General features: G+C 51.2%; 1 protein-coding gene across 1 annotated transcript; it reads right to left on the bottom strand.

The window, feature by feature from the left end:
- Nucleotides 1-1,879: 1,879 nt before the first annotated feature.
- LOC309622075 (NUT family member 2G-like) lies at nt 1,880-13,010 on the bottom strand (the record flags this gene model as incomplete). Its single annotated transcript, XM_082409267.1, has 9 exons — nt 1,880-2,026; nt 4,193-4,356; nt 5,738-6,239; nt 6,761-6,877; nt 7,275-7,570; nt 8,023-8,195; nt 9,242-9,370; nt 10,324-11,038; nt 12,995-13,010. 9 exons carry the CDS (start codon nt 13,008-13,010, stop codon nt 1,880-1,882), a joined length of 2,259 nt encoding a protein of 752 aa, XP_082265393.1.
- Nucleotides 13,011-15,357: the final 2,347 nt, after the last annotated feature.

The following is a 15,357-nucleotide window of genomic DNA, read 5'->3' as shown; positions in this document are numbered from 1 at the left end:
GAGCCTGCGCTCTAGAGCCCACGAACTACGACTACTGAGCCCGTGTGCCACGACTACTGACGCCCGCGCGCCTAGAGCCCGTGCTCCGCAACAAGAGAAGCCACCGCAATGAGAAGCCTGCTCACCGCGACTAGAGAAAGCCTGCGCACAGCAACGAAGACCCAACGCAGCTAAAAACAAATAAGTCAATTAATGAATTTGAAAACAGAGAGAGAGGAATGGAATATTTTAAACAGAGACATAGGAGCCCTTTAAAGGGCAAAAACATGTTGCTTACAGCTTTTCACATGGAAAAGGAAAAAAAAGTGACTGGGTTTGCCGTTTTCCTTGAATTTGTCTAGTACTAGCACTAGATAATATTGACGATCTTCACGCTTGATCACAAACAACATGATGCTGTAATATTCAAACTGTTGGTGAAACTTTTTTAATCTCATGATTTACTCTGGAACAATTGTGTTGACATAGGTACTGATGGTGCAAAAGCAAAGGTGGCAGAAGTGCTGGCACCTTAACCCAAATCAAGGAGTAGCAGCAAACTGTACTAGTTGGGCTTGTATTCACTATCATACACTTGTATTAACAGTGCCAGTTCCAGTTAAGAATGTTCTGTCTTCAACAGTAAAAATGATTGATGTTAGTAAATCTTGACCATTGAAATTGAATATTTTATAGTGGATGATGAAATTCAACATACAAACATCACACATCTGTATATCAAAGGGAGTGGGAAAAAGTTAGATCAGATACTGATAAAGAGGAAGTGGATGACACGGATGATAGATGTGAAAAATTAGCTAAAATGTAGCACAGAAAAGAAACGGTCAGAAATTATGAATGAGAAATCTATGGACCTAGAGTCTGCTGGTGGCTTGATTTTGGACTTTGCAGCCTCCAGAACTGTGAGAAATATACGTCTTTTGTTTAAGCCACCCAGTCTGTGGTGGTTTGTTATAGCCCTTTGAGCTAAGACATATTTTAGTACCAAGAAGTAGCAAATACCTAAATATGTGGAAGTGGCCATGGAATTGGATAGTAGGTAAAGGCTGAAAGAGATTTGAAGTGCATGCTAAAAAAGAGCTGAAATCGCCATAAAGTCCTTTCAGCCTATACCTATTAAAAGTGATTCTGGTGATGGCTCAGAAAGCAAAGAGGCACACTGGAGAGAAAGTCTCCATCTTTGTAGAGAATACAGAAATAATCATGAACAGATAGAAATATGGACGTTAGATGCTATTCTGGTGAGGTCTCCAACAGAAATGAGGAACACATTATTAGAAATTGGAGGAGAGGCAATTCTTATTATAAAGTGGCAAAGAACTTGACTGAACTGTGTTCTAGCGTTTTGGGGGAGGTAGACCTTGTAAGTGATGAAATTGAATATTCATCTGAGGACATCTCTGAACAAAGTTTGGAAGAAGTAGCTTGGTTCCTCATCACCGCTCCTAGTAAAACACATCAGGAGAAAGATAAATTGAAGACCAAATTGTTAAGCAAAAAGAAATCAGAACTTAGAGATTTGGAAACTTCTCAGCCTATCCATATTTGAAAGTGAGAAAGCTTGTTCTGAAGAAACTCTAAGGGTGCAGCTGAGCAACCCTTTGAAGAAGAGATCATAGGTGTGATATTAATTTAATTAGTCATCTCAGCAGAGGCCAGGAGTAGAGAAGGGACACTGCCAGTTTGAACTAAAGGGGACAGAGAAAGCCAGGCAGAATGAGGAAGGCTGTCAGAATTCCTGGATTCTACAGAATGGGAGACTAGAGCCATTTGGCTGTGAATGTGTACTCCTCTTGACGAAAAGGGAAGAAGGACCCCAAAGGTGATTCCGAGGTCATCGGGTCTGTCAATCCCACCACAGGCCCAGGGGGCCTCAGTTTCAAAGTGTGAGATTGTCGCCCTCACAGAGAGTCATGGTGTAGGTGGAGGCCCTACAGAGAGCTGCAGTGTGGGTGGCACCCCACCAAGCTGAAGGAGTGGGGCTGCCCCACCGAGCTGTGGGGATGATGTTGCCACCCCAGCGGGCCTGGAGGGCAAAGCATCAAACTAAAGAGGGTTATTCTCGTTCCTTAAGATCTAATGGGATTGGCCTTGCTAGGCTTTGGACTAGCTTGGAAACTGTCACCCCTTCCTTCTTTCCTGTTTCTTCCTTTTGGAGTAGGGCTGTCTATTCTATGCCAGTCCCAGCATCGTATTTGGAAACACTTAACTTGTTTGGGTCACAGATTTACAGCTACAGAGGAACTTTGCCTCAGGATGAATAGTACCTCCAGTCTCACCCATATGTGATTTAGATGGTGTTTAGATCAGACTTTGGACTTTAAATTTTACAGTTGATGTTGGAATGAGTTAAGGCTTTTGAGGCTGTTGGGATAGAATGAATGTATTTTGCATACAATAAGGACACGAATTTGGGGTACCAGGGGCAGAATGCTATGGACGTATATCCCCCCCACCAATTCTTATGTTGAAGCCCTACCCTTCAATGTATTTGGGGATAGGGCCTTTGGGAGGTAATTAGGGCATGGGAATGGAGCTTTCATAATGGGTTTAGTGCCCTTAAAAGAAAAGACACACGAGAGATCCCTCTTTCTCTCTGCCACGTGAGGACGCGGTAAGAAGACAACCATCTGAAAAGTAGGAAGAGAGCTCTCACCAGGAACTGAATATGGCACCTTGATCTTGGACTTCCAACCTTCAGAACTGTTAAGAAATTACCGTCTGTTTTTCAAGCCACCAGGTCTATGGCATTTTGTTATAGCCGTCCAAGCTGATGAAGACACAGAGAATATATAAGATGGTCTAATATACATATATCCAGGGTTCTAGAAGTAGAGACAGGAGAGAATGAGTAGAAGTAACATATGAAAAAGATAATATTATGTTCTAGATGAGATGAAGAATGTGTATTATCAGTGAATGAAGCAAAATAGATCACATGGAGGATACATTTTTTTAACCTGAAACTAATCACACGTCAAGAAACTGGAGAACACAAAGACTACAGACAGTCTTCCAAAAAACAATTAGCAAGGAAACTGATCACCCACCATGAAAGGGTGTATTGATGGCATAATTTGAAAAAAACAGTAACAAAAGCCATATTCGATGGAATAAATACTCAAAGTTCGGAAAGGAAAAACTTTTCCTCTGGAACTGATTACCCTGTCACATTATAATTTATAAAAGTTCACCAACAAGGGAACTGATAAATTATTTTTAATGTATGCATACAATGCAAAATTATAAATAACTAAAAAATTAAAGAACATCTAATATATCCATTTTTCTTAAAGTAAGAATGTTGAAAGAAGAAGCCAAAGGCAATATGATTTACATGACACCATATATAACCAAAAATATTGTTATTATACATAATTTTGATTATCTACAGCTCTGCTAAAAGCATAAACATTTTTATAAGATGGATATATACCAACTTCTTGATGGTGGCTATCTTTCTCATTGTTGGTGAGAGGTGTAAAATGGGACAACCCTTACGGAAAACAATATGAAGTTTCCTCAAAAAATTAAAACTATAACTACCATGTGATCCAGCAGTCCCACTTCTGGGTATGTATCCGAAAGAATTCAAAGCAGTATCTCAAAGAGATATTTGCACACCCACATTCTTCGTAGCATTATCCAAAATACCCAAGACGTGAAGAAACCCAAATGTCCATCAACAGATGAAGGGATAATGCGGGTCTAAAAACACAAGGAAATATTTCCTTCCTTGAAATAAAAGGAAACCATGTCTCATGCTACAACATGGATAAACCTCTAAGACATTATGCTAAGTGAAATAAGCCACTCATCAAAGGACATATCATAGCCATTCACATGAAGTATCTACAGTAGTTAAAATCATAGAAACATACAAAGGTGATTGTCAAGATCTCAGGGAGGAGGAGGGAGAATTAGGGAGTCTCTGCTGTCCCAACCCCCGCCTGGGTCCTGGGGAAGGAGTCAGAACTCAGAACCGGGAGAAGAGGCTTTGGCCAGCAGGGAAGGGGGGGTGAGGCCCAGGGCGGGTCCACAAAGGATCAGAGCATCTGAGTGCATTAGGAGGAAGGGGCTTCAGAGGTGGGCCAGCACAGGCCATGACGGGGGCTAAGCAGGCTGCGAGGGGGGGCAGTTCAGGGAGACAGCAGGGGTCTGCTCCCTGCCCCTCATTGTTTGCTCGTCTCACCCTTATGAGCGGGTCATTTCCCCTGCTCTGATGATTCGAAGTCTCTGCCAGCAACCGCAGGACGGTGACTGAGGCCTCCACACTCCTCAGCATGGATCCCAGCTCCCACCCAGATCTGGGGCCGCAGACACCTCTCCCCCACCCCTGCTGCCCCTGTGAGCAAGCTGTTCTTGTGAAACACGGTCATAGTTTGTCAGGAGGAACTGTTTTCTATGGGAATACAAATCAGTGTTGATACCAATACACACACATGTCCAGCCATGGGTGGAAAGGGAAGGGACAGTAGTTCTGGGGTGTCTTTGCACACCCCTAGGCCCCTAAGGCCAGTCCCCACAGCCACAGCCAGATGGGTCCTCCTCCCTCAGTTGAAAGAGATGCTGCTGCACAGAAATCCCACAAGTTCCATAAAGGGGCCCAACTGTCGTTTCCCTTAGACACACCTGTAACAGGTGCCCCATGAATTTCCCCGCGCCCATTCCCCTCGTTGCATCCTCACTGGGATTAAGAGGTAGCTGCCTCAACCACTCTCCACATTGCAATAATCCCAGTGGGACTAGAGAACGCTCCCGCTATGACGAGGCAGACAGTCCTGTCCCCATGGCCAAGACTTTTCCTGTCTGGTCAGGCCACCCACACAGGAAACCCTGGATGAGCGGAGGGTCACCCCAGCGCCATCGCCTGGCCACTTCAGGGAAGCAGAGAGCAGCTCCATAAAGACAAGGGCCGTCTCCAGGCTCCGTCCTAGAAACTGGTTAGTGTCCAGAGGGCTGAGAGGCACAAAAGCAGCTCTCCCTCCCCAGATGGTTCAGGGATGCAGAAGATGCTACAGATGCCCCAGAAGGCCCCTAGCCAAGCAGGCTTTAGAGAAGCGGATGGTGAGGGGGTCCCTGGGGAAAGTGAGAGCTATGCGTTCCCAGGGGCAGCCTGAGGAGTCCTTGTCTATGTGGAGGAAAGGTTTGGCCACCTGTAGATCCATAGCTCCTGTGACCTCCCTCACCCTTCCTTCCTCTCAGGATCGCTCTCTGTGGAGCAGCTCCACACGAAGAAGATGACAGTGGCCTGAGAGCATTTCCCACCAAAACTATCTTTATTCACAATTTTCATACATCACTCCAAAGGTCCTGCCCACACCCACCTCCCCCACCTCCCTAACCCCCCACAATCCCAGGATCAGCACTGGGGTGAGGAGGAGCCCCTAGGCTCCCCTGGGGGCCGCCCTGGGGAGCTCGCCCTGGAGGGCCGGCCCGGCTGTTCCCTACTGGCTGCAGTGCTTCCTCTTCTTCCTCCTCTTCCCTGTGACAAACGGGTCACGCTTTCTCTTTCTCGGCTGTGAGGGGCGAGCCAGCCCCAGAGCCAAGGCTGGCCTCGCAGAGACCCCGTGGCCAGCCCCGGGGATGGGCAGCTTCTCAGCAGCGGCTGGGCGCCCACACAGAGCCCGCTTCCTCGACTTGGGAGCGGCTGGTGGAGCTGGGCTGGGGCCTCTTCTCTGAGGGGAGGGGGCCTGGGGAGCACTCTGGGCCCCCCAACCTCCAGGGGAGGCCAGGCCTGAGGCAGGGGCAGGAGTCTGGGACAGCCCGCAAGGCGGCAGGCTCTGCGGAGAGGCCAAGAGGGAGGCCAGGCTGAGGAGCGCCTCCTCGTTCTCACTGGACGCGTCCCTGGGCCCTCGGGCCTCCAGAACAGGAGAAGCCTCTCTGAGAACAGACGCATCCCTGGGTCCCAGTAGAGGGCCAGTGCGCTTTTGACCCTGGGGAGGGGAGGGCCATCCGGCCCGGAATGGAGAGACCTCCTGACGTCCTCGACAGGGAACAAAGACTCTGAGCACGAACGGGCCAGTGTCTGTTCGGATGGGCCTATGAAGAGCCTCAACATCAATCTCTGCTGGGCAGGCTTCATCACTGACCCCTCGATGGCGGTCTTGGTCGTGCCTCTGGGCACCTTGGCCGGCGTGGGACTCAGATGGACTTGAGCCCATTCCGGGTGCACTGTGGCTCGGGGCTGCCGGCCCACCCTCGTCCTCTTTCAAGGCCAGGAGTCGTTTCTGCACCAGCTGGTAGGAGGGAGGAGGACAGTGACGGCTCCACGCGCACGTGTGAGAGGAGGAGCACTGGGCAGTGGGACAATGGCCCTGGGGGGGAGGACGGGACGGGTGACCCCAGGACTAGACTCCAAATACAGACACGGTGGCATTCCTGCCATCCTCTTGCACCTTATTCCCAGCTGTGTGTCCTTCCCTCCGCTCCCGGCTCCCCATCCTCTCCTTCCTATCACCCTGCGCTGCACCCACCCCAGAGAGGGCCCTTCCCCATGCCAGGCCTCCGAGGCAGGGAAGGGACGGACAGAGCCATGTGGGCCTCCTGTTCTGGGGCCCTACCTCTCCCCTGCTCACTGGGGTCCCTCCGTGCCCTGGTCTTCCTGGGTGTCCCTTGTCTCCCCTGTTCTACCTGCGATCCCTCCCTCCTCTGGCTCCCCTGGGCCACCTGGTTTCCCCTGTCCCCTGGATCACCTGGAGTCCCCCCTCCCGTGGAGTCCCCTGGCTCCCTAAGTGTCCCTCTCCCTCCCCTGGCTCACTTCTTCAGGGGTGAGTCCTTCCTCCTGCTTCAGCTCCTCAGCAAGGGCCAAGACATCCAGCTGTGGGTCCGGGGAAAACAATTCTGCCGGGAATCGAGGATGAATGACTGCCTCCACCTCGGACAGAAAGAAGAGGCTGTGAGCATCCTTGGCCAGGAGTGGCCTGTGACACAAGAAGACCAGGAGGGAAAGTGAAAAGCAGAGACCCACCCCCACTCTCCTCCACAAGGCGGGGATGGTCAGCACACACACACACACACACACACACACACATGCACATACACAGTCACACACAAAAGAGCACATATACAGATGCACATACACAGACACACAAAGGCATACACACAGACACAAACATATACACACATACATCTACGTAAACCTCCCCGAACACCAGGCTCAGGAACAAGGAGCTGAGCTTAAGTCCCATCGGCCTGAGCAGAACTCAGATCTTGGGTGCTGAGAGTTCCATGCCCTGGCATCTTGTAGACCCCAGGCTCCAGGCCCAGCCTACCTTGGTGACAGAGTGTTCCCGGGAACGCAGCTCGTCAGTGTAGCTCAAGAGACACGGGTCCAAGTAGGTGTCGTCCTCTTCCTGCTTCAGCTCATTTCCGTCCTTTCCACATTCTGCAGGTGACTTGCCTGTGGCTGAGTGGACGTGCCCCACCAGCGCCTCCATCCTGTCCACATACTCCCTCACAGTCTCAGGGGGAATCTCCTTGGGCGCCTTGGGCTCCGGGGGCCACTGGGATCTGTGTGGCTTCGGGTGCGAGGGCTGGGCCCTGGGGCCGGACATCCTGGGAGCACAGGCTGAGGCAGAGCAGGAGGAAGGGAAGGAAGGTGAGGGACTCCCGGTCCACCTCCTGACCACCGAGCGCACGTTGGTGAGGGCATTGTTTGGGGGACGTTGATGTGGGTGTGGGAGGGGTCAGGACCATCTGAAGCCTCATGCACACTTGGAGAGGGGAGGTTAGGGGGTCATCTAAGAGAGTCACAAGTAAGGAAGTGGGGAACCTCCAATTTTCTAGGGGTCTCCCCATCAAGCTCACTTCTTAGGCAGACTTCGTGTGGGGTCCTTTGACGGGGAGGTGTGAGAAGAGTTATAAAACTGACCAAGTCAATACCCCGTAGTGACAAAGGGCAGCTGAGACCCCACCCCCCCACCCCCCGCCTCGGTGGCTGTTTTGGTTGAAAGACCAATGCCCCTGTCTTGAAAGAATAGGATCCACATGGGGACGGTGGCCAAGCCTAGGCCCTGTTACCTGTGCCTTCAGCTCCAGTGGGAAGCTGGGTGCCTGGCTGAAGGCCCACTTTCGGGGCTGGGGGCCCCCGAGGATCCAGCTTCGGTGGGGCTGGAGGAGGCAGGTCCTGCGCGCACTGCATCCACTGCAAATGCTGAATGTGCATCTCCTCCTCGGCCGCAAATTCCATGAACCTGGGGGGTGACGGAGACACAGGCCACCCTGAGAAAAAGGCCTGGGTTCTGGAGCCCAACAAAGGCAGCCAAGAATGAGGCACTGGGAGAGGATGTGCCTTGGGGCCGTCAAGGCCCTGTGAGGTGCTGTCCACAGCAGAGAGCTGCTCCTGGAAGTGATAACAAGATCTGGGACCCTTCCTGCCTCACCAGCGCTGGAGGGCATTCAACAGCATAGACCCAGGTCGCTGAATTGAACGAGGTCAATGGGACACATGGCTGACCCAGGGGGCACCCTCCTCATGCCCCCGTCCCCATCCAGAACCACATGAGGGGCTGACAGCCAGAGGCTGGAACAGGCATGTGTTCCCCACAGGGGTCCTTGCCCGAATCCAGGACCCTGGGCTAGGACTGAGACTCCTGGAACATAGACCTGGAGACAGGGCCCAGGAGAGGCTGGACGATGTGGATGCTGAGCTTAGAGGAGAGGCCTTCCCTTCCTCTGAGAGGCGCTCGTTTGTTTGCTTTTGTTTCTTAAACCAAGGGGATTACCATGGAGCAAACACTGGAAGGGCCGGAGACCCTTGGGCCGACGACAGCTGGCTTCCCCAGCCTCTTCAGGGATGCCAGGGTACCCACTCAGGGCACTTTTCATGAGGAGAGGTGGTCCCAAATCTATGTTAGTGGCCGCCAGTCACCCACCACTAAGGAAGCAGCAGGCTGGCGGGTGGAGCTCTTTCCCCGGCCCAGCCCATATGGCCGGAGTTGGACCCCTACTGGACACACAGCTTCACCCTGCCCCGTCCTGAGACCTTCATGTCAAGGCAAGGGTAGGTCAAAATCAGGGGAAGGCAGAGCTCCTGGTGGAGGAAGGACAGAAGTCTCAAACTCTCCAGGTGAGGGAGGGGTTTCTGGGGGACAGTAGGGCCCCTGGGCTGCGGGGACCCTGTGCTGGGTGACAGCCCTTCTCCTCTGTCCTCTCTGATGAGCACCCCCACGGCCAGACCCTGCCCTCACCCACTCGCCTCACCCTCCACGCAGCCCCTGGGCCCAGGACGCTGACTCACTTTTCCGCCCTCTCGTAGTAGATCATCCGGTCAAGGTTGCTCAAGCGCCGCCATTCCTGCACGGCCCTCCACAGTCCCTCCTCCTGCATCATGGTGGGCTTCAGGCGGGCCAGGGATCGAAGCACTGGGCTGTAAGCCCTCGGGGTCAGTCTCCAGGCCCAGCCCAGCCCCCACCTGCCTGACCCCACCCGCCCATGTGGACCACACATCACTCAACCCAGAATGACTGAGCAACAGGAGGGTGAGAGGCGGGCGTCTGGGAGGGCAAAGACAAGCCTTCCCGGCCACTGCTGTCACCGCCTCACACTCACTCAAGGATGACCATCCACTCCCAGGCTAGAGCTGGGACATTGTGCCTTGGGGAGCTCTTTTCCTCCTCAAGGCTGCATTTTCATAATAAAAATCACTATCATCAATGAGGCGTGGCATGTGCCAAGCAATCTGCTAACACTTCATAGATTAGCCCAAGGAGTCTTCGGCACAGTCCTCTGAGTGAAGTGTAATTGTCCCCTTTTTACGAGGGACCGGAGGTTTAGGATGGAAATGCCTGCCAGGCTCACAAGTCTAGTGGGAGAGAGCCCACGCCCTTAGGAGAGCTCTACCATCACCCTGTTCCTCGTGGAATTCTCCACAACGAAGTGGAGGCATGCATAAAGCGCCCTCCTGGGCCCCGCGCTCCTCCCCCTCCTCTGAAGTGACCTCCCCTGGCCATGTACGCTCAAGTCCTGTATGAAGGACACGGCACCACAGGACAGTGCGGCATCCACTCCTTGGCTCCTCACCTTACACCACGACCCTCTCTGACTGCAAGTCTTCAGTCCATATTACCATGAGAATCATGGAAGAGCAAGCTGGCCAGACTCACAGGGTGGTGGGGCCAGTTGAGATAGGGCACATTTCAGTCCTGATGTCACGGACTGGCAGGCCCACCCATGTGACCGACAGTGTGCCTTCTCATAGCATGGACATCGCCCTCACACCTTCCTTCCAGTAGCCCTAGAAAGCTAACGTGCGAGTCCATCCCCAGTTCCTCTTTATCTAAAAGCTCCCATAAGCTCAGGACCCCCTGAGCGTTCACTCACATGAGAAAGCAGGAAAAAGCTTCTGCATCAGGACTCAGGTGAAAGTGTCTCCGGGCCAGGGGCTTGAAGCGCTGCCAACGTCGGAAGTTACTGTACTCTCTCTGGGGGTTAGAGGAGCCATCCTGCGAGGCGTTGGACTGGTTGGTGGCCAGGCGGCCCTCCCTGGAAGTGCCATGTGGCCATGGCCCAGAGTTCACTGGGCGAATGATAGGGGCCAGCTGGGCAGCTGGTGGTGGAGCTTGAGGAGGAAAGCCTGGGGTCCAGCCTCCCTTGCCAGCCTGACTAACTCCAACAGCTGAAGCAGTCACAACGGTCCCCATCACAGGGAATGCTATGAATTCGGGTGCAGGACATGCAGCACTCCTGCTGAGGGCCCCTGGAGCGCTCCAGTTGAGGGGGGCCTGAGTAACGACAAAGGTCTGAGTCTGGGGGGCCTCCACTGTCCTCCCTTGTGACCTGACTTGGACAGTGAGGTTGCAAGCCCCAGGGGCAGTGGGGCCACGGCCACCATTAGCCACCATAGGCGTCCTGGGGAAAGCTGGCAGCAGCAGGCTGCTGCCAGGAGGGAATGCTGGGGTGATGGGACGTGGCAGGTGCTGCTGCCAGGGTGGCCGGTGCTGGGCGCCAGGAATGGGTGGAGGGAAGGGCACTGCCGTGAAAGTAGACAAGGAGGCACCGGGGTTCATGGTCACATCCGTTCCCAGCACTGGCCATGCTGTGGAGGCAAAGGAAAGGAGTGAATGGAGGAGGAGAATGGGCAAGTGGGACTGAGGCTTTCTGTGGCATCAGAGTGTAAATCTCCACAGGTGAGGGACACTTGGACAAGGGAAACTGTGCAGCGTGCAAATGTCTTCAAGTGATTTTCATGCCCTGACCTCCAGTGGAGAATTATTCCACTGGTGACCCCGCGCCCATCCACCAAGGTCCCTGACCCCTGTCTGCCGAGAAGAAATCGCCTCAGCAAGCACTGACTTGGAGAGCCTCCCTAAGGCACCGCCTGGCACCTAAGCCTCACAGGCTGTCTCCCAAGATCTGGAACTGTGTGGACATCCGCTCTGTGAGAAATGCCCCTCAGCCGGCGTACTAGCAGGTAGGGACCTTCTCCAAGGTAAGTTCTAGGCACCCAAAGGCCCTTTGTGGACAGGTATTGTGTAAAATATTAGGGCCCCACCTCCTCCTCAGTCCTCCTTTTCCTGATGCTCAGTAGAAATCCCCTCTTTCTTTCCTAGCCTCACAAAACAAAACAAAATGCTGGAAAATACCTCTCTAATGGAATCCCGATACAAACCCATAACACTGGCCCAGAATGCACCTGCATCTCAGAACAACCCACAGCAGACACGTAACATGGGCCAGGTCCTGTCACCCCCTCCCCAGTGCCCAGAGTCACTGTCATCACTCAGGAGTTCTGTTCCTAGGAGGCGGGGGTGGGGGGAGTGGTGTGTGAGAAGTAGGCGCGTGTCCCTTAGATTCTGTCATTTCACAGCCAGTGATGGCTGCAGAGGATTAAACAAGGGCCAGGGAATTGTCATGTTACATTGGTCATGGGACTACAGACCGCCTGTGGTCCTTCCCCCTCCAGCTCCCAATAACGGAAAGACAATCTGAGAAGCAGGCAGAAGCCAGTTGCCATGGCGATCAAGTTGTCTGGATCACATCCCTGTTCAGGAGAACAAGGTACACACCACGGTGCACCTAATTAACCAGAACAGGTGTCATAGGACGTTTAATAATAACACAGAAGATCGTCTTCCTGCCCCTGGGCTACACTCCTTCCCCCTTTAAAAGAGGAAGCAGCCTTCACAGACATTCCGCCCGAAACAACCCCACTCCACATCTGTCCCCTGTCCATGAAGGAGTGACAGGAAATATGAAGGAAACTCTTCCTCTCAAGGCAGCCTGAGGGTCCACCATAAGATACTGGACGAGATGAAGTAGGTCTGAAGTACTGCGATTCCACAAAAGGAAGAACAATTCAGAGCAACTCAGGAACCTGAGCCCTCTCTTGGCTGAAGTTACACGGTTGCCCATCCCCTGTTGAATCCCAAGCAACAGTTGCCTGAACTGAGAAGTGAGCTCTGGGCTGGGAGGAGTGGACGAGGTGTGGGCTGCGGCAGTTAGAGTAACCTCCTGCCTAGCTCTCGGAGAGGACACTTCACTGCAGGTGTGGCCACACACAGCCCCACTGAATAGTTTTCTCACCAAGACCATCTCTCCCCACGGCCCCCTTAGATACAGTATGCTCCTGTTCAAATCCCTTAGAAAGATATGGTGAGGCAAGCTTCAGGTGCCTCAGGAACACAAGACACGTCTAGGCTTTCCTCATGACCCTCCCTGTGTCACCACCAGGACATCACACACATCCTTACACACACGTTTCAAAGTGGCTTGTCTCCCTTCTAGAAAGAATCAACCTGCCTGCTGCCATCCTTTCTCCATAGCCAGGGCAATTCCTCTTGATCCACCTCCAATGACCCCTCCTCCCCAGTGCAGTCTCAGGTTTCTTCAGGCTCCCCAGTCTCCCCAGGTGAAATGTCCTCGTGTGTCCAGGGCTCTCTTCTCCCTCTACTTCAGTCCAACTGTGTGCCCACCATGAAGTGTCACGTGTGAACCCGAAGGATGTGAGGGATGGCAGGGTCTCTGAGAACACACCCCCAGCCTATAGGCTTACCTCCTTCTGAAGCCATCCTGCAGGCTTGGGCACGGACTACTGCTGCCTGGTAGCCTCAATGAGAAAAGTCAAGACCAGGACCCAGAGAGTGACCTGCTTCAACAGACGCTCAGGATCCAACTGAAGGAGGGGCACGTTTGAGTCATAACAGTAGAATGTGGCTGAAACATTCTGCAGTGGGGGAGGGGCAGAGGGCACGTGGGTCTGGGTAGGGTGGGGGTGGGGAGACATTCCACGAGGGCTCTGGCAGGTAGGCAAGAACCGGAAGTTCCTTCCACCTCACACAGTGGCAACACAATTGGCGTGTGCCTCTTTACGCAGTTTATACACTGTTTTTTTGATTCACGGCACCGAGGTTGGACTTGACGGTCCCTTCCTTTCACTTCTTTTTCTATCAACCTAGTTTTGTGTCCCTCAACACACTCTGCTTCCTACCTGGCTCTTGACTTACTTCAACAGAGACTAGACTTTCTGAACAAAATTCAGAACTGTTAGTCTGATAAACACTTGGGTATTTATGGCCACATGGAACTGAGTATTTGAAATTAGGATTGTCTCAGCAGATCCAGTGTCTTTGACTGCTGTATGTACATCACTCCTAAGGGAGTGGTCCTTGTGCTCCAACCAACATCCAGCAGGACCAGCCTTACTAATGATCCTTTGTGCTGGAAAGCCCCCGTCCATCAAAAAACCGTCATGCAGCCCCCATGTCCAAGACCAGAATTCACTAAATGTCTTTCTCATAGTATTCCATGGTTGTAAAAGATTTAGTTTTTTAACTTTTAAATGATTTTAGTATAATATTTTAAGCGAGCAACACCGTCTCATGGTTCAAAATTAAATTGTGCAAAATGGAATATGCAGTGGCGAGTCCTCCTCCCACCTCTTTCCCGTGTCAACCCAATCCTCTTTCCCGGAGGAAACCAGTGTTATCTCTTTCACTAAAATCTTCCCAGAGATACGTCATGCAACTAAAAACGAAGGCAATCTGTTTTCAGTTTTTAAAATGCCTTCATTTTTTTTCTAGATGAAAATTCATATATGTTCCAATATATCTGAGGATATTTCCAATGATTGTCTTTGTACGGGTATCGTGGCTCCTCTGTTTCTGCACTAGATTCCTAGAACAAGACTTTCTAGTCTCTTAAATTTCAAAGCACCTGAAAGAATAGGGTGGCTCGATCTAGTAAAGAAAAGTAACAAATGCCTAACTGAATTTGACTTTTGAATTTCACATAAACAATGAATTCATTTCTAGTACAATTTTGTCCCATGCAACATTTTGGACATAGTTTTACGCAAATTCTTTCCCTGTTTATCTGAAATTTATGTTTAACTCGAAATCTGTATTTTATCTGGCAACACTACCAAAAAATTAGAACATACTAAGCTATTATCAGTTACTCATCCTTATGAGAAAGAGAACTTGGAGTGACGAGACTCAAGTGTGCATCTTGGCTCCAACAGAAAACACAATAGTAAACATACACAAAATCTGCAGGCTCTTTGGATGAAATGGATTTGGAAGAGCCATCATATAGCACTGAACATCTTGGCTTAGTAGGGGTAAGGACAGAAGTAAGGAACAAGAAGGCAGAAAATCTTCTTCTCTTTCCTTATGTTAAAGGGACTAAACATCCTAGAGCCCTGGTTTTTGTAGGTGTTAAAAGTCCACTACCCATGAGATGGATGTGCACCTTGACACAATGCCAAGAGTTTATCCACCAGTGTCCAATCCCCATTCAGACAAGCCCACTTCCATCTAAATCCTAGCCTGCAAGCCCTGCTTACAAGTTTGTTAATTTCCTGTCTGCATTACATACACTTGCTCTTTAGAATCTAGGCTCATCGTTGCATATGGCCCCATCTGCATGGGAATCATGGTAGCATTCCTTTTACAAAACTTGTTTGATTATTATTTTCATATTGAGAATCCATGTCAGTCAGTTTACCACTATCAAAATGATATGAAAGAGTATTCGTGTTTTGTGTTGTGAGAAGAGAGGACTGTTAGGAAACTTGTCAAGGGAGATGAAGGCTGAAAACCTCAGAGGATGGCAACCAAATCTCTTGTGAGACGAGATTCTCTCACTGCTGTAGCTGCAGTAGAACTCCAACTGATTGTGGGGTGTTGGGGAAGGAAACAGAGGTTTAGAAGGACTGTGCCACAGTGTGAAAAAGACTCCTGTTGGTGTTTAAGAAGTTCCTTGCCCCTTGTCAGGAAAAACTGACTCAGAAGAAGATGAGAAGATAAGGTGAGACTATTTCAAGCAACATCATGGTGAAACTTTATATCTAAAGAAACTTTAGACATAAAGTTTCTAAATGAACTTTATATCTAAAGAAACTCCTGTCGGGGACTG

This window comes from Balaenoptera borealis, assembly GCF_965194805.1.
Source record: "Balaenoptera borealis genome assembly, contig: HAP1_SCAFFOLD_1455, whole genome shotgun sequence".
NCBI lineage: Eukaryota > Metazoa > Chordata > Mammalia > Artiodactyla > Balaenopteridae > Balaenoptera > Balaenoptera borealis.
Note: the sequence above shows the minus strand (reverse complement) of the source record. Positions and strands in the feature narration are given on the sequence as shown.